The sequence below is a fragment of the Oncorhynchus mykiss genome, chromosome 7, assembly GCF_057628025.1.
Source record: "Oncorhynchus mykiss isolate SJ-2025 chromosome 7, ASM5762802v1, whole genome shotgun sequence".
NCBI lineage: Eukaryota > Metazoa > Chordata > Actinopteri > Salmoniformes > Salmonidae > Oncorhynchus > Oncorhynchus mykiss.
This window is the reverse complement of record NC_143028.1, coordinates 17,369,491-17,393,349: the sequence shown is the minus strand read 5'-3', so window position 1 is coordinate 17,393,349 and position 23,859 is coordinate 17,369,491. Positions and strand designations below refer to the sequence as shown.

The following is a 23,859-nucleotide window of genomic DNA, read 5'->3' as shown; positions in this document are numbered from 1 at the left end:
TAGCTTCATGTCCACATCCCAGTTCAACCCTAACCCTAGCTTCATGGCCACATCCTGGTTCAACCCTAACCCTAGCTTCATGTCCACATCCCAGTTCAACCCTAACCCTAGCTTCATGTCCACATCTTGGCTCAACACTAACCCTAGCTTCATGTCCACATCCTGGTTCAACCCTAACCCTAACCCTAGCTTCATGTCCACATCCTGGTTCAACCCTAACCCTAGCTTCATGTCCACATCCTGGTTCAACCCTAACCCTAGCTTCATGTCCACATCCCAGTTCAACCCTAAGCCTAGCTTCATGTCCACATCCTGTTTCAACCCTACCCCTAGCTTCATGTCCACATCTTGGCTCAACACTAACCCTAGCTTCATGTCCACATCCTGTTTCAACACTAACCCTAGCTTCATGTCCACATCCTGGTTCAACCCTAACCCTAGCTTCATGTCCACATCCCAGTTCAACCCTAAGCCTAGCTTCATGCCCACATCCCAGTTTCAACCCTAACTCTAGCTTCATGTCCACATCCTGTTTCAACACTAACCCTAGCTTCATGTCCACATCCTGGTTCAACCCTAACCCTAGCTTCATGTCCACATCCCAGTTCAACCCTAAGCCTAGCTTCATGCCCACATCCCAGTTCAACCCTAACTCTAGCTTCATGTCCACATCCTGGTTCAACACTAACCCTAGCTTCATGTCCACATCCTGGTTCAACCCTAACCCTAGCTTCATGTCCACATCCTGGTTCAACCCTAACCCTAGCTTCATGTCCACATCTTGGCTCAACCCTAACCCTAGCTTCATGTCCACATCCTGGATCAACCCTAACCCTAGCTTCATGTCCACATCCCAGTTCAACCCTAACCCTAGCTTCATGTCCACATCCTGTTTCAACACTAACCCTAGCTTCATGTCCACATCTTGGCTCTACACTAACCCTAGCTTCATGTCCACATCCTGGTTCAACCCTAACCCTAACCCTAGCTTCATGTCCACATCTTGGCTCAACCCTAACCCTAGCTTCATGTCCACATCCCAGTTCAACCCTAACCCTAGCTTCATGTCCACATCCTGGTTCAACCCTAACCCTAGCTTCATGTCCACATCCCAGTTCAACCCTAACCCTAGCTTCATGTCCACATCTTGGCTCAACACTAACCCTAGCTTCATGTCCACATCCTGGTTCAACCCTAACCCTAACCCTAGCTTCATGTCCACATCCTGGTTCAACCCTAACCCTAGCTTCATGTCCACATCTTGGCTAAACCCTAACCCTAGCTTCATGTCCACATCTTGGCTCAACGCTAACCCTAGCTTCATGTCCACATCCTGGATCAACCCTAACCCTAGCTTCATGTCCACATCCCAGTTCAACCCTAACCCCAGCTTCATGTCCACATCCTGGTTCAACCCTAACCCTAGCTTCATGTCCACATCCCAGTTCAACCCTAACCCTAGCTTCATGTCCACATCTTGGCTCAACACTAACCCTAGCTTCATGTCCACATCCTGGTTCAACCCTAACCCTAACCCTAGCTTCATGTCCACATCCTGGTTCAACCCTAACCCTAGCTTCATGTCCACATCCTGGTTCAACCCTAACCCTAGCTTCATGTCCACATCCCAGTTCAACCCTAAGCCTAGCTTCATGTCCACATCCTGTTTCAACCCTACCCCTAGCTTCATGTCCACATCTTGGCTCAACACTAACCCTAGCTTCATGTCCACATCCTGTTTCAACACTAACCCTAGCTTCATGTCCACATCCTGGTTCAACCCTAACCCTAGCTTCATGTCCACATCCCAGTTCAACCCTAAGCCTAGCTTCATGCCCACATCCCAGTTCAAACCTAACTCTAGCTTAATGTCCACATCCTGTTTCAACACTAACCCTAGCTTCATGTCCACATCCTGGTTCAACCCTAACCCTAGTTTCATGTCCACATCCCAGTTCAACCCTAAGCCTAGCTTCATGCCCACATCCCAGTTCAACCCTAACTCTAGCTTCATGTCCACATCCTGGTTGAACACTAACCCTAGCTTCATGTCCACATCCTGGTTCAACCCTAACCCTAGCTTCATGTCCACATCCTGGTTCAACCCTAACCCTAGCTTCATGTCCACATCCCAGTTCAACCCTAAGCCTAGCTTCATGCCCACATCCCAGTTCAACCCTAACTCTAGCTTCATGTCCACATCCTGGTTCAACACTAACCCTAGCTTCATGTCCACATCCTGGTTCAACCCTAACCCTAGCTTCATGTCCACATCCTGGTTCAACCCTAACCCTAGCTTCATGTCCACATCTTGGCTCAACCCTAACCCTAGCTTCATGTCCACATCCTGGATCAACCCTAACCCTAGCTTCATGTCCACATCCCAGTTCAACCCTAACCCTAGCTTCATGTCCACATCCTGTTTCAACACTAACCCTAGCTTCATGTCCACATCTTGGCTCTACACTAACCCTAGCTTCATGTCCACATCCTGGTTCAACCCTAACCCTAACCCTAGCTTCATGTCCACATCTTGGCTCAACCCTAACCCTAGCTTCATGTCCACATCTTGGCTCAACGCTAACCCTAGCTTCATGTCCACATCCTGGATCAACCCTAACCCTAGCTTCATGTCCACATCCCAGTTCAACCCTAACCCTAGCTTCATGTCCACATCCTGGTTCAACCCTAACCCTAGCTTCATGTCCACATCCCAGTTCAACCCTAACCCTAGCTTCATGTCCACATCTTGGCTCAACACTAACCCTAGCTTCATGTCCACATCCTGGTTCAACCCTAACCCTAACCCTAGCTTCATGTCCACATCCTGGTTCAACCCTAACCCTAGCTTCATGTCCACATCTTGGCTAAACCCTAACCCTAGCTTCATGTCCACATCTTGGCTCAACGCTAACCCTAGCTTCATGTCCACATCCTGGATCAACCCTAACCCTAGCTTCATGTCCACATCCCAGTTCAACCCTAACCCTAGCTTCATGGCCACATCCTGGTTCAACCCTAACCCTAGCTTCATGTCCACATCCCAGTTCAACCCTAACCCTAGCTTCATGTCCACATCTTGGCTCAACACTAACCCTAGCTTCATGTCCACATCCTGGTTCAACCCTAACCCTAACCCTAGCTTCATGTCCACATCCTGGTTCAACCCTAACCCTAGCTTCATGTCCACATCCTGGTTCAACCCTAACCCTAGCTTCATGTCCACATCCCAGTTCAACCCTAAGCCTAGCTTCATGTCCACATCCTGTTTCAACCCTACCCCTAGCTTCATGTCCACATCTTGGCTCAACACTAACCCTAGCTTCATGTCCACATCCTGTTTCAACACTAACCCTAGCTTCATGTCCACATCCTGGTTCAACCCTAACCCTAGCTTCATGTCCACATCCCAGTTCAACCCTAAGCCTAGCTTCATGCCCACATCCCAGTTTCAACCCTAACTCTAGCTTCATGTCCACATCCTGTTTCAACACTAACCCTAGCTTCATGTCCACATCCTGGTTCAACCCTAACCCTAGCTTCATGTCCACATCCCAGTTCAACCCTAAGCCTAGCTTCATGCCCACATCCCAGTTCAACCCTAACTCTAGCTTCATGTCCACATCCTGGTTCAACACTAACCCTAGCTTCATGTCCACATCCTGGTTCAACCCTAACCCTAGCTTCATGTCCACATCCTGGTTCAACCCTAACCCTAGCTTCATGTCCACATCTTGGCTCAACCCTAACCCTAGCTTCATGTCCACATCCTGGATCAACCCTAACCCTAGCTTCATGTCCACATCCCAGTTCAACCCTAACCCTAGCTTCATGTCCACATCCTGTTTCAACACTAACCCTAGCTTCATGTCCACATCTTGGCTCTACACTAACCCTAGCTTCATGTCCACATCCTGGTTCAACCCTAACCCTAACCCTAGCTTCATGTCCACATCTTGGCTCAACCCTAACCCTAGCTTCATGTCCACATCTTGGCTCAACGCTAACCCTAGCTTCATGTCCACATCCTGGATCAACCCTAACCCTAGCTTCATGTCCACATCCCAGTTCAACCCTAACCCTAGCTTCATGTCCACATCCTGGTTCAACCCTAACCCTAGCTTCATGTCCACATCCCAGTTCAACCCTAACCCTAGCTTCATGTCCACATCTTGGCTCAACACTAACCCTAGCTTCATGTCCACATCCTGGTTCAACCCTAACCCTAACCCTAGCTTCATGTCCACATCCTGGTTCAACCCTAACCCTAGCTTCATGTCCACATCTTGGCTAAACCCTAACCCTAGCTTCATGTCCACATCTTGGCTCAACGCTAACCCTAGCTTCATGTCCACATCCTGGATCAACCCTAACCCTAGCTTCATGTCCACATCCCAGTTCAACCCTAACCCCAGCTTCATGTCCACATCCTGGTTCAACCCTAACCCTAGCTTCATGTCCACATCCCAGTTCAACCCTAACCCTAGCTTCATGTCCACATCTTGGCTCAACACTAACCCTAGCTTCATGTCCACATCCTGGTTCAACCCTAACCCTAGCTTCATGTCCACATCCTGGTTCAACCCTAACCCTAGCTTCATGTCCACATCCTGGTTCAACCCTAACCCTAGCTTCATGTCCACATCCCAGTTCAACCCTAAGCCTAGCTTCATGTCCACATCCTGTTTCAACCCTACCCCTAGCTTCATGTCCACATCTTGGCTCAACACTAACCCTAGCTTCATGTCCACATCCTGTTTCAACACTAACCCTAGCTTCATGTCCACATCCTGGTTCAACCCTAACCCTAGCTTCATGTCCACATCCCAGTTCAACCCTAAGCCTAGCTTCATGCCCACATCCCAGTTCAAACCTAACTCTAGCTTAATGTCCACATCCTGTTTCAACACTAACCCTAGCTTCATGTCCACATCCTGGTTCAACCCTAACCCTAGTTTCATGTCCACATCCCAGTTCAACCCTAAGCCTAGCTTCATGCCCACATCCCAGTTCAACCCTAACTCTAGCTTCATGTCCACATCCTGGTTGAACACTAACCCTAGCTTCATGTCCACATCCTGGTTCAACCCTAACCCTAGCTTCATGTCCACATCCTGGTTCAACCCTAACCCTAGCTTCATGTCCACATCTTGGCTCAACCTTAACCCTAGCTTCATGTCCACATCCTGGATCAACCCTAACCCTAGCTTCATGTCCACATCCTGGATCAACCCTAACCCTAGCTTCATGTCCACATCCCAGTTCAACCCTAACCCCAGCTTCATGTCCACATCCTGGTTCAACCCTAACCCTAGCTTCATGTCCACATCCCAGTTCAACCCTAACCCTAGCTTCATGTCCACATCTTGGCTCAACACTAACCCTAGCTTCATGTCCACATCCTGGTTCAACCCTAACCCTAACCCTAGCTTCATGTCCACATCCTGGTTCAACCCTAACCCTAGCTTCATGTCCACATCCTGGTTCAACCCTAACCCTAGCTTCATGTCCACATCCCAGTTCAACCCTAAGCCTAGCTTCATGTCCACATCCTGTTTCAACCCTACCCCTAGCTTCATGTCCACATCTTGGCTCAACACTAACCCTAGCTTCATGTCCACATCCTGTTTCAACACTAACCCTAGCTTCATGTCCACATCCTGGTTCAACCCTAACCCTAGCTTCATGTCCACATCCCAGTTCAACCCTAAGCCTAGCTTCATGCCCACATCCCAGTTCAAACCTAACTCTAGCTTAATGTCCACATCCTGTTTCAACACTAACCCTAGCTTCATGTCCACATCCTGGTTCAACCCTAACCCTAGTTTCATGTCCACATCCCAGTTCAACCCTAAGCCTAGCTTCATGCCCACATCCCAGTTCAACCCTAACTCTAGCTTCATGTCCACATCCTGGTTGAACACTAACCCTAGCTTCATGTCCACATCCTGGTTCAACCCTAACCCTAGCTTCATGTCCACATCCTGGTTCAACCCTAACCCTAGCTTCATGTCCACATCTTGGCTCAACCCTAACCCTAGCTTCATGTCCACATCCTGGATCAACCCTAACCCTAGCTTCATGTCCACATCCCAGTTCAACCCTAACCCTAGCTTCATGTCCACATCCTGGTTCAACCCTAACCCTAGCTTCATGTCCACATCCCATTTAAACCCTAAGCCTAGCTTCATGTCCACATCCTGTTTCAACACTAACCCTAGCTTCATGTCCACATCTTGGCTCAACACTAACCCTAGCTTCATGTCCACATCCTGTTTCAACACTAACCCTAGCTTCAGGTCCACATCCTGTTTCAACACTAACCCTAGCTTCATGCCCACATCCCAGTTCAACCCTAACTCTAGCTTCATGTCCACATCCTGGTTCAACACTAACTCTAGCTTCATGTCCACATCCTGGTTCAACCCTAACCCTAGCTTCATGTCCACATCTTGGCTCAACACTAACCCTAGCTTCATGTCCACATCCTGTTTCAACACTAACCCTAGCTTCATGTCCACATCCTGGTTCAACCCTAACCCTAGCTTCATGTCCACATCCCAGTTCAACCCTAAGCCTAGCTTCATGTCCACATCCCGGTTCAACCCTAACCCTAGCTTCATGTCCACATCCTGGTTCAACACTAACCCTAGCTTCATGTCCACATCCTGGTTCAACCCTAACCCTAGCTTCATGTCCACATCTTGGCTCAACACTAACCCTAGCTTCATGTCCACATCCCAGTTCAACCCTAACTCTAGCTTCATGTCCACATCCTGGTTCAACACTAACCCTAGCTTCATGTCCACATCCTGGTTCAACCCTAACCCTAGCTTCATGTCCACATCCTGGTTCAACCCTAACCCTAGCTTCATGTCCACATCTTGGCTCAACCCTAACCCTAGCTTCATGTCCACATCTTGGCTCAACGCTAACCCTAGCTTCATGTCCACATCCTGGTTCAACCCTAACCCTAGCTTCATGTCCACATCCCAGTTCAACCCTAACCCTAGCTTCATGTCCACATCCTGGTTCAACCCTAACCCTAGCTTCATGTCCACATCCCAGTTCAACCCTAAGCCTAGCTTCATGTCCACATCCCGGTTCAACCCTAACCCTAGCTTCATGTCCACATCCTGGTTCAACCCTAACCCTAGCTTCATGTCCACATCCCAGTTCAACCCTAAGCCTAGCTTCATGTCCACATCCCGGTTCAACACTAACCCTAGCTTCATGTCCACATCCTGTTTCAACCCTAACCCTAGCTTCATGTCCACATCTTGGCTCAACACTAACCCTAGCTTCATGCCCACATCCCAGTTCAACCCTAACTCTAGCTTCATGTCCACATCCTGGTTCAACACTAACCCTAGCTTCATGTCCACATCCCGGTTCAACCCTTACCCTAGCTTCATGTCCACATCCTGTTTCAACACTAACCCTAGCTTCATGTCCACATCCTGTTTCAACCCTAACCCTCGCTTCATGTCCACATCCCAGTTCAACCCTAACCCTAGCTTCATGTCCACATCTTGGCTCAACACTAACCCTAGCTTCATGCCCACATCCCAGTTCAACCCTAACTCTAGCTTCATGTCCACATCCTGGTTCAACACTAACCCTAGCTTCATGTCCACATCCCGGTTAAACCCTAACCCTAGCTTCATGTCCACATCTTGGCTCAACACTAACCCTAGCTTCATGTCCACATCCTGGTTCAACCCTAACCCTAACCCTAGCTTCATGTCCACATCCTGGTTCAACCCTAACCCTAGCTTCATGTCCACATCCTGGTTCAACCCTAACCCTAGCTTCATGTCCACATCCCAGTTCAACCCTAAGCCTAGCTTCATGTCCACATCCTGTTTCAACCCTACCCCTAGCTTCATGTCCACATCTTGGCTCAACACTAACCCTAGCTTCATGTCCACATCCTGTTTCAACACTAACCCTAGCTTCATGTCCACATCTTGGCTCAACACTAACCCTAGCTTCATGTCCACATCCTGGTTCAACCCTAACCCTAACCCTAGCTTCATGTCCACATCCTGGTTCAACCCTAACCCTAGCTTCATGTCCACATCCTGGTTCAACCCTAACCCTAGCTTCATGTCCACATCCCAGTTCAACCCTAAGCCTAGCTTCATGTCCACATCCTGTTTCAACCCTACCCCTAGCTTCATGTCCACATCTTGGCTCAACACTAACCCTAGCTTCATGTCCACATCCTGTTTCAACACTAACCCTAGCTTCATGTCCACATCCTGGTTCAACCCTAACCCTAGCTTCATGTCCACATCCCAGTTCAACCCTAAGCCTAGCTTCATGCCCACATCCCAGTTCAAACCTAACTCTAGCTTCATGTCCACATCCTGTTTCAACACTAACCCTAGCTTCATGTCCACATCCTGGTTCAACCCTAACCCTAGTTTCATGTCCACATCCCAGTTCAACCCTAAGCCTAGCTTCATGCCCACATCCCAGTTCAACCCTAACTCTAGCTTCATGTCCACATCCTGGTTGAACACTAACCCTAGCTTCATGTCCACATCCTGGTTCAACCCTAACCCTAGCTTCATGTCCACATCCTGGTTCAACCCTAACCCTAGCTTCATGTCCACATCTTGGCTCAACCCTAACCCTAGCTTCATGTCCACATCCTGGATCAACCCTAACCCTAGCTTCCTGTCCACATCCCAGTTCAACCCTAACCCTAGCTTCATGTCCACATCCTGGTTCAACCCTAACCCTAGCTTCATGTCCACATCCCATTTAAACCCTAAGCCTAGCTTCATGTCCACATCCGGTTTCAACACTAACCCTAGCTTCATGTCCACATCTTGGCTCAACACTAACCCTAGCTTCATGTCCACATCCTGTTTCAACACTAACCCTAGCTTCATGTCCACATCCTGGTTCAACCCTAACCCTAGCTTCATGTCCACATCCCAGTTCAACCCTAAGCCTAGCTTCATGTCCACATCCCGGTTCAACCCTAACCCTAGCTTCATGTCGACATCCTGTTTCAACACTAACCCTAGCTTCATGTCCACATCATGGTTCAACACTAACCCTAGCTTCATGTCCACATCCTGGTTCAACACTAACCCTAGCTTCAGGTCCACATCCTGTTTCAACACTAACCCTAGCTTCATGCCCACATCCCAGTTCAACACTAACTCTAGCTTCATGTCCACATCCTGGTTCAACCCTAACCCTAGCTTCATGTCCACATCTTGGCTCAACACTAACCCTAGCTTCATGTCCACATCCTGTTTCAACACTAACCCTAGCTTCATGTCAACATCCTGGTTCAACCCTAACCCTAGCTTCATGTCCACATCCCAGTTCAACCCTAAGCCTAGCTTCATGTCCACATCCCGGTTCAACCCTAACCCTAGCTTCATGTCCACATCCTGGTTCAACACTAACCCTAGCTTCATGTCCACATCCTGGTTCAACCCTAACCCTAGCTTCATGTCCACATCTTGGCTCAACACTAACCCTCGCTTCATGTCCACATCCCAGTTCAACCCTAACTCTAGCTTCATGTCCACATCCTGGTTCAACACTAACCCTAGCTTCATGTCCACATCCTGGTTCAACCCTAACCCTAGCTTCATGTCCACATCCTGGTTCAACCCTAACCCTAGCTTCATGTCCACATCTTGGCTCAACCCTAACCCTAGGTTCATGTCCACATCTTGGCTCAACGCTAACCCTAGCTTCATGTCCACATCCTGGTTCAACCCTAACCCTAGCTTCATGTCCACATCCCAGTTCAACCCTAACCCTAGCTTCATGTCCACATCCTGGTTCAACCCTAACCCTAGCTTCATGTCCACATCCCAGTTCAACCCTAAGCCTAGCTTCATGTCCACATCCCGGTTCAACCCTAACCCTAGCTTCATGTCCACATCCTGGTTCAACCCTAACCCTAGCTTCATGTCCACATCCCAGTTCAACCCTAAGCCTAGCTTCATGTCCACATCCCGGTTCAACACTAACCCTAGCTTCATGTCCACATCCTGTTTCAACCCTAACCCTAGCTTCATGTCCACATCTTGGCTCAACACTAACCCTAGCTTCATGCCCACATCCCAGTTCAACCCTAACTCTAGCTTCATGTCCACATCCTGGTTCAACACTAACCCTAGCTTCATGTCCACATCCCGGTTCAACCCTTACCCTAGCTTCATGTCCACATCCTGTTTCAACACTAACCCTAGCTTCATGTCCACATCCTGTTTCAACCCTAACCCTCGCTTCATGTCCACATCCCAGTTCAACCCTAACCCTAGCTTCATGTCCACATCTTGGCTCAACACTAACCCTAGCTTCATGCCCACATCCCAGTTCAACCCTAACTCTAGCTTCATGTCCACATCCTGGTTCAACACTAACCCTAGCTTCATGTCCACATCCCGGTTAAACCCTAACCCTAGCTTCATGTCCACATCCTGTTTCAACCCGAACCCTAGCTTCATGTCCAAATCCTGTTTCAACACTTACCCTAGCTTCATGTCCACATCCTGGTTCAACACTAACCCTAGCTTCATGTCCACATCCTATTTCAACACTAACCCTAGCTTCATGTCCACATCCCGGTTCAACACTAACCCTAGCTTCATGTCCACATCCTGTTTCAACACTAACCCTAGCTTCATGTCCACATCCTGGTTCAACACTAACCCTAGCTTCATGTCCACATCCTGGTTCAACACTAACCCTAGCTTCATGTCCACATCCTGTTTCAACACTAACCCTAGCTTCATGCCCACATCCCAGTTCAACCCTAACCCTAGCTTCATGTCCACATCTTGGCTCAACGCTAACCCTAGCTTCATTTCCACATCCTGGTTCAACCCTAACCCTAGCTTCATGTCCACATCCCAGTTCAACCCTAAGCCTAGCTTCATGTCCACATCCCGGTTCAACCCTAACCCTAGCTTCATGTCCACATCCTGGTTCAACCCTAACCCTAGCTTCATGTCCACATCTTGGCTCAACGCTAACCCTAGCTTCATGTCCACATCCTGGTTCAACCCTAACCCTAGCTTCATGTCCACATCCCAGTTCAACCCTAACCCTAGCTTCATGTCCACATCCTGGTTCAACCCTAACCCTAGCTTCATGTCCACATCCCAGTTCAACCCTAAGCCTAGCTTCATGTCCACATCCCGGTTCAACACTAACCCTAGCTTCATGTCCACATCCTGTTTCAACCCTAACCCTAGCTTCATGTCCACATCTTGGCTCAACACTAACCCCAGCTTCATGTCCACATCCTGGTTTAACACTAATGCTAGCTTCGTGTCCACATCCTGTTTCAACACTAACCCTAGCTTCATGTCCACATTCTGGTTTAACACTAACCCTAGCTTCATGTCCACATCCTGGTTTAACACTAACGCTAGCTTCGTGTCCACATCTCGGTTTAATCCTAACCCTCAACTCTAGCCCTACACCAAAAGTGAAATAAGAAAATAACGTCCTTCTTAATAAACATCCGTCTTTCCGCCACATAATACTCTGGAGTTGGCAGCTATTTCAACCATGCTGTATGAGTGAAGCTGACAGAGCCAGATGTGCTTCCCTGTGGCACCGGCTACATTGCTAATGCTAACAAGCCCCCAGTGCCTAAACCCTGTCACTTACCCCCCTCCCCCCCTTTTTACTTTTTAAGGACTTCTACTCTTCTACAGTACAGTTCACAGAGGCAAGTTAACTCTGTGACTGCTAAGTAGTTAACTAGCAGACAATCTTTAGGGCCAAACGACTGGTCTCTGTGAATTAGTTTCATATTATCGTTATTCAGATACATGCCACATACTGTATGTGTATAATCCCTGCGGGACTTGAACCCACAACCCGCGGGACCACATGGAGCTATTACCTAGCTGAGGTGTCCCAGGACCCGGTCTTATCTACGCTGACTATCAGGTCTGCTGGAACGACCGCACGGAACAAGGCGATAAGTGCTCGTCTACAGCTCCCCTGCACCACCCTGTGACAGAACAAGAGGATGTCTTTTGCATATATAACTAGAGACGGCTGACTTCCCCCAAATCACTACAGTCAATGGAATACTATTCAGTATTCACTATATATCACATAGCACACATAAACATAGAAACACATCTGAACACTGGGTTAGGGATCTTGTGGCTCTAAATCTTTAGCTGTCTGCTTGAGACTGTAATAAATTGTACTGATGCAAAATAAAAGCGCTAGGAAAGGAAGCAACCTGATGCAGAGCTACGGGTCGAAGCGTCTTCTCCGTAACACATGCATGGGATCACAATGACTTCCTTTTTGCTCAGACCTGATGCAATTCTTTCTTCTTAAAAATAAAGAGAGGAAGAAAAAGAAAAACACAAAGACCAAATAATTGACTCTTTATCCTCTGGCGATTGAGACATGGCTGTGCTGCTGAGGCCGACCCAGTATAGTTTATAGATTCACACTGATATGACTCTCCTCTCTCAGCATGGATTTATAGAAGAGCCTTACCCAATCTCAGTAATAATATGGAGACAGAGACGTGGTAAAAATCCTTGTGTAACTCGTGAATAAAACATTGGATTCCCCAACGTGTGTGTGTGTGTGTGTGGCCTACTCTACTCATGGTGCCTGAAGAGCACAGTGTTCTAAGCCGTCCTCTTTGACACACATTAGGTATGACGGGCGAGTCTGAAGAATAACAGATTGGTTTGTCAGATGCTTCGAAAAGACTGATGCCCTGCTTGCAAGCTGTAGGGGTATTACTTCCACACAGTAACATAATAAATGTCATGGCCTGTCACACACACACACACAGAGACAGAGACAGAGACAGAGAGAGAGAGTCCCCGTGGTTATGAGAGTAATTGGATCCTTCTTACTTACCTTTACACACAATGAATGTCCTTGAATGAATCATCTCCCATCATTCTGACAGTGCCTGTGTTTGACTTGAACAAGACACCCCCCCCCCCACACACACACTATTGTCAATATGTTGAAAATGATAATACAATTTCGTCAATCATCATGCATTACTGCACATAGTAGATTTGAGATACAAGGTAAAAACAAATCGGGGATAGCAATTAATTTACAATAGATTTTTATTTAGATTTGTGTCCAATGTGGACATCCTTCTCTATGACATGAGTGAGGACAACACAGTCACATCTAAGAATCACTCAATGACTTGAAACTCAAATTAATAACTACTTAATTAATTAGTACAGTACAACTAAAGAAAACTTGGAAAACAAGGCATCGTTCACAGTGATTGTGGTAATACAATGGACAACCGAATGACTTCAGATGAAAATGTCCTACTGAAATGTTTACACCTTGGATGTATTATATCTAATGTTTACGCTGTTTATTATTTGTTATTCTTCTCTTACTTTTTTGTTACTTTTCTCTTACTTTTTTTACTCTTACTTTTTTGTTGTTGTTGGTATTTTCTTAAAACGGCATGGTTGGTTAAGGGCTTGTAAGTAAGCATTTCGCAGTAAGGTCCTGTCGTATTCGGCGCATGTGACAAATACAATTTGATTTTCATTTAGTGTCTCTTATGTCTGCCTTTTATCCAGCATTAGACTCATAACACGTGTTGTATCATAACAAAAGCAGATGGAAGCTTGGAAGAGAGTCAGTCCTCTTCTCTTCAAACCTTCCACATTAGTATTCTAAAGAGCATGTAAGTATTGGCACTGTTGTTATTGAATAACTGTTGTCTTGGGGCATGTACAGAACTGAACCGTACACTGCTTAGGCATGCATACACACATACAGTACTTGAACACAAAACACCTAAGACAAAACGTCGACGATATCCTGTATGAGAATTTCGACACGCACACCTACAATGGATTGTAGACACCTAGAAGAAGTTAGATAAATGAAGATGTGCAGTCCCTATTAACCATCGCAATTAAAAAAGATGTCATAGCAAGTGTTTGTGATTCCAGCAGCCATCGAACACGAGCACAAATTACAGGCAGCGCCCAAGTTAGAACTCTCCACACTAGAGACCTCTTATCATGAGAATCACTTACAGTAATTTAAAGATTCAGAATCTAAGACTGAGAATGGCGTGTCTGAAAATACGATCCACCAACCATTAACATGTTATTACTGTTTCAGAACACTTAAAGATAAGCATCATTTTGTCATCACAGTATGCCACAGAGACATCAAAAATCACGACAACATTTCACATCAGTCACAGTGAAGTGGAGATAGCAGGGCAGAACATCCCCTCTGGGCACAGTAAGTCAAACAAGGCAAAGGCATCTACTGTACTATGAGGAAGCTCGTTGTCAGTTTTTTTCCTGGATGACGACAACAACAAGGATTGGACACACGCATTAAATGAGGCAAGTGCAAATTAAGCGGGAATAAGGCTAACCAAGTTTGAGTCTCATGGTGGTCATTGTTAGCCCTTCACCAAAGCATATTTGATATGATATTTTTGATCACAGCTATGAGGCAGTACATCTACAGATATTTGGTCCAGTCCTTGATGGGAGTCAGGGGTGGACTAGGACCAGAAATGGCCTCTGGCATTATTCTAACACAACATAATTTTTTTCCCTTTTGGCCCCCATTATTAGCCAGATAATGAGCATTTTGTTTAAAAAAAAAGATTTACACAGGCCCACTAGGATAAAAATGGACCAGCCCATCTGGCATTTACCCGAAATGCCAGATGGCCAGTCCGCCCCTGATGGGAGTCCAAGTACGAGAAAAAGAATGGACAGGGGGTCCAATTTTAGACAGAAAAAAAGATGGGTCTGTTTCGAAGAGATATTAGTAGCTCCGATGTTGTTCTTTGTGTTCTTCAATGTTTTGTTATCTGCGATTCCAGAAGAGGGAGCTACAGACCAAAGCTTAATACATTTGGCAGCAGAACTTGTATTGCAATATAAAAAACATCAATTCCATCACTCAATGTGCAGTTCAGCATGTGTTTAATAGAGCTTGTCGCATGGTAGAATGGGTGTCTTCAGAACTGTTGTTGCGGAGGAGGAGCTATGTTAGAAGATATGAAATGCTGAAGAGTCGATTCCATTGCTGGTGTGTTACGCAGTACTATGAGGACAGAGGTCAAGAGAGGACAGTTACTGTAGAGGCAACACAACCAAGGTTTGTGCTGTAGCTAGATGTTGCTAAGCAATCAGGAAGCCTAAGTCCACAGGCTGTCGCTGTATGTAGTGCTGGCTGGGGCTGACTTGGGCTGTATCCCGACACTACTAAAATATGCACTTGTGCTCTCCTCCCCATGAATTTAAAAGCATTGGATTGGTGTCAGCCTAGGCTAGAAGGAGTTGCTACCATATTTCCTATACCAGTGCTTTTAAATCCATGAAGGGAAGGGAACAAGTGCACACTTGGGGCCGAAGGGAAGGCTTGAGAATTGGGACGCAGCTTGGTTGTTGTTGACGCTGGAGGGAGGTGTCATGCCACTGATCTTGGCATACTTCTAAGATCATGGTTCCTGGTTCCTCCTCTAGGACTCCCGAAGACCAACCAGCGCACAGCTCTGTTGCCACAGCTCAGCCCTCACGTTGTGATCGTAAGTAATGTCAGCGGATTCAGTTCTCTCCCCGTTATAGAAGTAGCAGCCTCCGACCCCCTCCAGCTGCGACGCAGTGGCAGCCAGGATAGATGTAGACGCTCCCTCGGCTGGGGTCTGGAGATGACACAGAAATAACACTTTAAAAAAGAATGGACAGGCAGGGACAGGCTTGTTCTTCAGAAACATAGTGGTCCTCTGTTCCATTTTCAAAATTGTAAACTGAAGCCCAGTTCTATCAATCATTCGAACCGGCAACATCAACGCTTTCATAAACAGGATGGTGTCCCCTGTTCCATTTTCAAAATGTAAAATACATTTCACAGCTGAATTGCTAAGCAGCTTCAGTTAGTTACACCTTGTCCCCAATTGCTGGAGAGGCGGCTGGGCGGACGAGATTAGAATTAGGCTATTTAGATATATGACAAACAGTTGTTACAGCAATCTAAGGCGTCTGTGAGCTCTCAGGTGAACTAACACGTCTGTCTGGCAGCAGCAGCCTGTGGTGAGTGATGTGCAGCAGGCCGGGCAGCAGCAGGCAGGTTAAGTGGAGGAGGTTAGAGAGGAGGAAGCAGAGCCAGACTGATCTATTGCAGGCCATGCCTACTGCTCTGGAAAGCCAGGAGCTTATATAAGGCGCATATGGCGGCTCCTAAATGGGCCCACTGCACTGGAGGAGAAACAAACGCCAACACAGAGCTTTTAAACACTACACTCGCTGCCCGTGGGAATCTGAATTCACGTCCCTTTTTTAAACACACAAACACAATCAACAACACATAGAGTGTGAGTGAGTGTCTTTGCTAATGGGGACTTGAATGGAATGTCCCTTGAATGGAAAATGTGAATGAAGACACTGGCAGACAGGCCGGCTTGATTTCCAAACAGCAGATATGAAATAGCCCCTAATGAAATCCGTCAACAGTCCAGAAATGTGTATATAAAACGAATATTCGCCTTAGACAGCACACATACGTCTCACTTATAAAATAAATACTTGTAGAGAAAGGAAAAGTGACGAACATCGAACGAAACAATATTTCATGCAGGTCCATATTTCTTAGGGTGATCATCACTTGTAATATGGACAAAGGATTGAGCAACCATCTGTGGCCAGTCGGCATCACATAGCTGCCATCCATACTGCAGTTAGTTGGCCAAACAAGTGCTGCAATACTAAATGCTGCAATACTTGGCAATCCAAACCTCAGTGGATATGAGACATCTTTCCAAACACACAAAACCCGAACAATCAGACAGATAATGAAATACGATTTGGCGCTAGACCCCAGGTCCAAGATAAAAGCCTCCAAAAAGGAAATTATGACAGAGATAAATATCAATGTCTGACAATATCAACTCACTATCTTTGTGGAATATGAGTATTGAGGAAATGAAATCCAGATGTTTTGCAGGCTATCTTTATATTGTCACCCTTGAAATACTGTATATTTTTTTTAAACTCTTAAAGCCCAACTAGCTTAATTTCCCAGCACATTTCTCTGTGTTAAAAAGGACAGTCATCTAAATCTATTCAGGCAAAAAAGCAAAATTGTCTACATTGTCCCTATTAGAATGCCATAATACAGAATGAATCTGTGAACATGCAATGTGACGTTTTAGAAGCAGATTCAAGGGTGATTTAAATAACTAGGAAATAAACTAAATTACCATTACTGCCACATGCATTTTGCTTGCAGCTAATTTGTTGTTTGCCGCTAAATTTTATAAGCAGGTTGACGTTTATTGGGACGAGTCTTGTCTTAAAGGCAGAACTGAGCGATTTTGCAAAGTTGCAAAGCCAAAATTGGATTTATTGTAAAAATTCATGAAAACAAAAAGTACATTTTTGTTCTTAATTTAAGGTTAGGGTTAGGCATTAGGTTTTAAATGATTTGATGATTTTGTGCCAGCTAGTGACGACTCTGCAGAGCTGCCTTCAGAACAAGATTCATGACGAAAAATCCTAAATTGCTAATTATAATGGGGATTATTTGCACGTTTCTCACAAATTGCGATGTAGTTTTCATGAATACACATACCCTCTCACCAGTGGAGGCTGCTGGAATGGAATGGCATCAAACACATGGCATTAAAAGCACCTGTAAACCATGTTTGATGCATTTGATCCCATTCCACCTATTACGCTACAGTCATTACCACGAGCCCGTCCTCCGCAATTACGGTGCCACCAACCTCCTGTGCCTCTCACTCACCTGTGGTTCGGAATAAATTGACCACCCCATTTAACACACCCTTTGATGCGACTATAATTCACATGCTTTTACTATCTCAGAACCCCAAGAATGCAATTATAATCCTTTTTAAAACACAGGGATTCCACGGCAATATGATCAACAGAAAAAGTCATTATGAAGCCTGAGCAGTAAAAGCCTGGACCATTCCACATGTGTTGCACCTTATTAGTATTCACATCAATCACCGCTGTTAAGCATTGGTCAAGCGTAGAAGCTTCACCTAATTACCATATCTATCTTCGGTGCATTTTCTCCTCAAGTATGCCAAATTCCAAAGTAATTGTAAAGGTCGTTTACCGTACCCTTAACAGTCTTACAGAACTGTCAACCTATAGGGAAGTATAAGACAGTTAGGTGAAACACTATGACACTGTTGTTAGTTTTGAGATGGAATGTGGCCCATATCTACAGTGTATTTGATGCATTTTTCCCCCTCGGGTTCCTAACCCTTGGGTGGCCTTTAAATATTCAAATGGTCATCTAGATTAAGATTCTACTTTACCCTAAACAGCATTTTGGCAACAGGTTTCTTGGCTGCCTGGACTGGAATGCAGAGGTTGTTGTACAGGTCAGTGTCCACCATGCCTGGGTCTACTGCGTTGGATGTTACTGGGAACCCGCCTGCTGTTATCTTCTCCTGCAGATGGTACGTGAAGAGAACCAGAGCCAGTTTACTCTGAGAGTAGGCACCATGCGCACTGTAGCAGGACCTGGAGGGAGGGAGAGAGAGGGATGGGGAGAGAAATGGAGAAAGAGGGAGAGGACGAGAGACCCTTTATCTCGGGTTAAGCCATGCTTTATAATACGATAATTTGGCAGTTTAGTTTGTCCAAAAAAACCTAAGCGAATTAACATACATAACGTACTTATTCAGCATGTTGTCTACAGCCTTGTTGTTCTCAATCCAATGCCCCCTACTAAGCTATCTGCATGACTAAACCCAATGTCTATTATACAGTGTCTGTACTGTACTGAATAGATGGACTTATTGTTAACACCTTAAACACTGTTCAAAAGCAAAGCAACCTCTCTGTACAAACGCACTGTGAAGGTCATAAGAGCATCGGACTGTGAAATACCCAATCTATAACGTGTGTGTGTGTGTGTGTCCCCGTTTCTTTTTCTTACAGTGTGAGATTGTTTCTAGGTGGCACCGTTGCAGCTAGCCCTTGTAGCCAGCAGCATCATCCACTCATTTCTCCCAGATGTGACGAAGCCATCTGTCACATCTAAATTCGCAGGCGAGAAAGAGAGAGACACCGCTGTTCTGCCCTTGAGGCAAGGAGCCTCTCAAAACAGACTGTATAATAATGGTTTATCACACAACACTATCTGTCATCAAAACTAATAATGTTGTCCTGGTAAGAACATTTTAGGAAATGTTAGCGTTTTTATTGAGGTAAAATATTTTACGAGTATCAAAAAAGGTTATGGGAAAAAAAGGTTATGGGAAAAAAAGGTCAGGGGAATCAAGAGGCTTTGTCGGCCAATGAGATTCATTGGATATAGCTTGTATCTTGAATTGAGAATGACATTCACCCGTAGCCACCAGATAAACACTACTACCACAGTGGTAATGATTTTAAATGTGCTACTTGATTGTCCATCAAACAAGACTAATACCAAAGAGATGACAATACCACGTCGGGATTTTGATTTCGAGAGATTGTGTCACGCCCTGGTCTTAGTATTCTGTGTTTTCTTTATTATTTTGGTTAGGCCAGGGTGTGACATGGGTTTTGTATGTGGTGTGTTTTGTCTTGGGGTTTTTCGTAGGTATTGGGATTGTGGCTTAGTGGGGTTTTCTAGCTTAGTCTATGGCTGTCTGGAGTGGTTCTCAATCAGAGGCAGGTGTTTATCGTTGTCTCTGATTGGGAACCATATTTAGGCAGCCATATTCTTTGAGTGTTTCGTGGGTGATTGTTCCTGTCTCTGTGTTAGTTTGCACCAGATAGGCAGTTTAGGTTTTCATGTTATGTTTTTGTATTGTTAGTTTTTTCGTTGTCATTAAACATGTATCAAGAATACCACGCTGCATTTTGGTCCGACTCTCCTTCACCTCAAGAAAACCTTAACAGATTGATTCAATTTCAGCAATCAATTGACACCTGAGAACAATGTCGGAAGCCATATACCAAATAATCTGGGTCTGTTTTCATGAAGCGTCTCAGGGTAGGAGTGCTGGGATCATGAATACAGACGCAGGTCCTGGTCCCCTACCTGCCCTGTAGGTCTTCCATATCGAGTCTTCCAACGTAGTGTGTGGCGGAGGACATGGTGACGACGCGGGAGCAGGCGTCGTGTCTCCCAGACCTCTTCAGTTTGTCCAGGAGGAGGTTTGTCAACAGGAAGTGTCCTAGATAGTTCAGACCAAAGTGCAGCTCGAAACCCTCCTCGGCCGTTCCTTCGGGAACCAGCATGACACCGGCTACGAAGGACAAGCAATATGACATTTCAATCAAAGTGCTTTACAGATACCCAGGCTAAAACCCCAAAGAGCAATGCAATGCAGAGGCAGAAGCATAGCGGCTAGAAAAAACACCCTAGAAATATTAAATCGATATGGCGACAAGATATAACAGCCGTCTATGCTGATATACTGTAACTGACACTTCTGTTGAGTGATTGTGAAAGGAGAAATACATGGTACTGCTAAGGCCGTGGGTTTGATTCTTGAAGAGATCACACATGGTACACATGCTTAAAAAAGTGTGTACTCACTGTAAGACATACAGTACAGTGAGGGCATACATTTTTTATTTGTGTAGGCCTAAATTCCTCTGGATACGTGGCATATATTCTTAATAAGTTATTATTAAAAACACTATAGACGCCACACCTCTTTGTGTGCTATAACACTTGCAGACGATGGTCAACAAGACCTGTCTGCAGATCAGTCTATCAGTCTATGGTCTCTCAAGCAGACACCTTCCCCTAATGCAGACTGAAACGGCTCATTACTCGAACTTAAACACCATTGACTACATGGTAATGGAGATTCACACGATTCGTTTGTCAATAACACTATTCGACACGCAATTAGACGTCGAAAGTGAAAGAGACACAAGGTGGCATTAGGCCTTGCTTTGCTTACTAAAGCATAGGGCATAGACAGAGAGAACTCACGGCGTGACGACAACTCTACTGACGGGGGGAATTCAGGGAAATCAGAATGCTATAGGAGCCTACGTGCCAAATGGCACCCTATTCCGTATCTAGTGCAGAACTTTTGACCAGAGCCCTACGGGTAGCACACTATACAGAGAATAAGGTGCTGTTTGGGACACATCCGGGGTCTGTGTAGCGATGACCTTTCCCTATCATTACTCTCTAAATGGGGTGGCACTAACGTCTGCACTACGTCCTTCCTTCGGCATCTACCATCCATTATCCATCAGCCGGGTGTGATAAGTGATGTTAGCTGCTGAGAGAATCTTGCAGACTGGTGAATTATTAATTCAGCCCGTTTGTGAGCAGAGAGTGGCTGACTGCTACCACAGCATGGAGCCCCCCAAGCCAGTCAGTACCGGAGTCTCCAAAGACCTTCTCTCAATAAAAGCTATTTTGTTCAAACAAACTGCCACGGAGGACTACCCAATAGGGCTTCGCCTGAAATGGCACCATATTCCTATAGCAGAGCACTACCTCATAGTGCTCTGGTTAAAAGTGGTGCGCTAAAAGGAATAGGGTGCCATTTCAGAGGCCTCCGAGGACCCGGAGACAGGAGGCTAAGATTTTTCAGATGAAATAACTACGCTGTGATTCCCTTTAAAAGGTGAATGTTGTGGTATATTGAATAACGAGGTTGTTTGGTGTATAAGTACCATTGTTGACAAGGACGTGAAGTGGTAGAGCCCTGGCTTTAAACCTGTGGACAAACTGCCGTACCGACTTCAGGGAACACAGGTGCAGGAACAGAAACTCCACTGTGTACACAGAGCACAAAACATACAAACAACATTAACACTCTTCTATGCCTAAATACAGTTGAAGTCGGAAGTTTACATACACTTATGGTTGGAGTCATTAAAACTTGTTTTTCAACCACTCCACAAATTTCTTGTTAACAAACTATAGTTTTGGCATGTCGGTTAGGACATCTATCTACATTGTGCAAGTAATTTTTCCAACAATTGTTTACAGACAGATTATTTGACTTATTGAATCACAATTCCAGTGGGTCAGAAGTCTACATACTAAGTTGACTGTGCCTTTAAACAGCTTGGAAAATTCCAGACAATGATGTCATGGCTTTAGAAGGCTAATTGACACCATTTGAGTCAATTGAAGGTGTACTTGTGGATGTATTTCAAGGCCTACCTTCAAACTTAGTGCCTCTTTGCTTGACATCATGAGAAAATCAAAAGAAATCAACCAATCTCCACAAGTCTGGTACATCTTTTGTTGCAATTTCCAAACGCCTGAAGTTACCACGTTCATCTGTACAAACAATAATATGCAAGTATAAACACCATGGGACCACGCAGCCGTCATACCGCTCAAGAAGGAGACGCATTGTCTCCTAGAGATGAACGTACTTTGGTGTGAAAAGTGCAAATCAATCCCAGAACAACAGCAAAGGACCTTGTGAAGATGCTGGAGGAAACAGGTACAAAAGTACCTATATCCACAGTAAAACAAGTCCTATATCGACATAACCTAAAAGGCCGCTCTGCTCCAAAACCGACATAAAAAAGCCAGACTACAGTTTTCAACTGCACATGGGGAGAAAGATCGTACTTTTTGGATAAATGTCCTCTGGTCTGATGAAACAAAAATATGACTGTTTGGCCATAATGACCATTGTTATGTTTGGAGGAAAAAGGGGGAATCTTGCAAGCAAAAGAACACCATCCCAACCGTGAAGCACAGGGGTGGCAGCATCATGTTGTGGGGGTGCTTTGCTGCAGGAGGGACTGGTGCACTTCACAAAATAGATGGCATCATGAAGGAGGAAATGTATATGGATATATTGAAGCAACATCTGAAGACATCAAGCATACGTTGAGAGTTGTGGCAAAATGGCTTAAGGACAACAAAGTCAAGGTATTGGAGTGGCCATCACAAAGCCCTGACCTCATTCCCATAGAAAATTTGTGGTCATAACTGAAAAAGCATGTGCGAGCAAGGAGGATTACAAACCTGACTCAGTTACACCAGCTCTGACAGCAGGAATAGGCAAAAATTCACCCAATTTATTGTGGGAAGCTTGTGGAAAGCTACCCAAAACATTTGACCCAAGTTAAACAATTTAAAGGCAATGCTACCAAATACCTATTGAGTGTATGTAAACTTCTGACCCACTGGGAATGTGATGAAAGAAATAAAAGCTGAAATAAATCATTCTCTCTACTATTATTCTGACATTTCACATTCTTAAATAAAGTGGTGATCCTAACTGCCCTAAGACAAGGAATTTTTACAAGGATTAAATGTCAGGAATTGTGAAAAACTGAGTTTAAATGTATTTGGCTAAGGTGTATGTAAACTTCCGACTTCAACTGTATACAGGCATCAACAAATTACAAACAAACATTACAATTTTCCTATGCTATAATACATTTTTTTATTTAATTTTTGATTTCACCTTTATTTAACCAGGTAGGCCTGTTGAGAACAAGTTTTCATTTACAACTGCGACCTGGCCAAGAAAAAGCAAAGCAGTGTGACAAAAAACAACAACACAGAGTTACACATGGAATAAACAAGAGAACAGTCAATAACAATAGAAAAAGCTATATACAGTGTGTGCAAATGGAGTAAGGACGTAAGGCAATAAATAGGCCATAGTAGTGAAGTAATTACAATTTAGCAAATTAACACTGGAGTGATAGATGTGCAGATGATGATGTGCAAGTAGAAATACTGGTGTGCAAAAGAGCAAAAAAAGTCAATGAAAACAATATGGGGATGAGGTAGTTGGATGGGCTATTTACAGATGGGCTGTGTACAGCTTCAGCGATCGGTGAGCTGCTCAGATAGCTGATGCTTAAAGTTAGTGAGGGAGATACAACCCTAACCCTTTTT

The 23,859-nt window shown here is 45.3% G+C and overlaps 1 protein-coding gene across 5 annotated transcripts in view; it reads right to left on the bottom strand.

Moving 5' to 3' along the window:
* Window positions 1–13,091: 13,091 nt before the first annotated feature.
* LOC118936317 (polyprenol dehydrogenase) overlaps window positions 13,092–23,859 on the bottom strand; it is a 33,101-nt gene continuing 22,333 nt past the window's right edge. For 2 of the 5 annotated variants that reach the window (XM_090240463.1, XM_090240462.1), the window contains exons 4-8: window positions 23,420–23,473; window positions 21,657–21,758; window positions 20,053–20,260; window positions 18,335–18,542; window positions 13,092–15,691 (exon numbers count right to left, since the gene is read on the bottom strand). In XM_090240463.1, coding sequence (XP_090096589.1) covers window positions 15,509–15,691; window positions 18,335–18,542; window positions 20,053–20,252 — 591 coding nt within the window. In that variant the 5' untranslated portion in view covers window positions 20,253–20,260; window positions 21,657–21,758; window positions 23,420–23,473 and the 3' untranslated portion in view covers window positions 13,092–15,508. Of the gene's footprint in view, window positions 15,692–18,334; window positions 18,543–18,960; window positions 20,261–21,656; window positions 21,759–23,419; window positions 23,474–23,859 lie in introns of all 5 variants that reach the window. The other 3 variants (XM_036983001.2, XM_021608840.3, XR_016497134.1) reach the window with 2 other exon arrangements.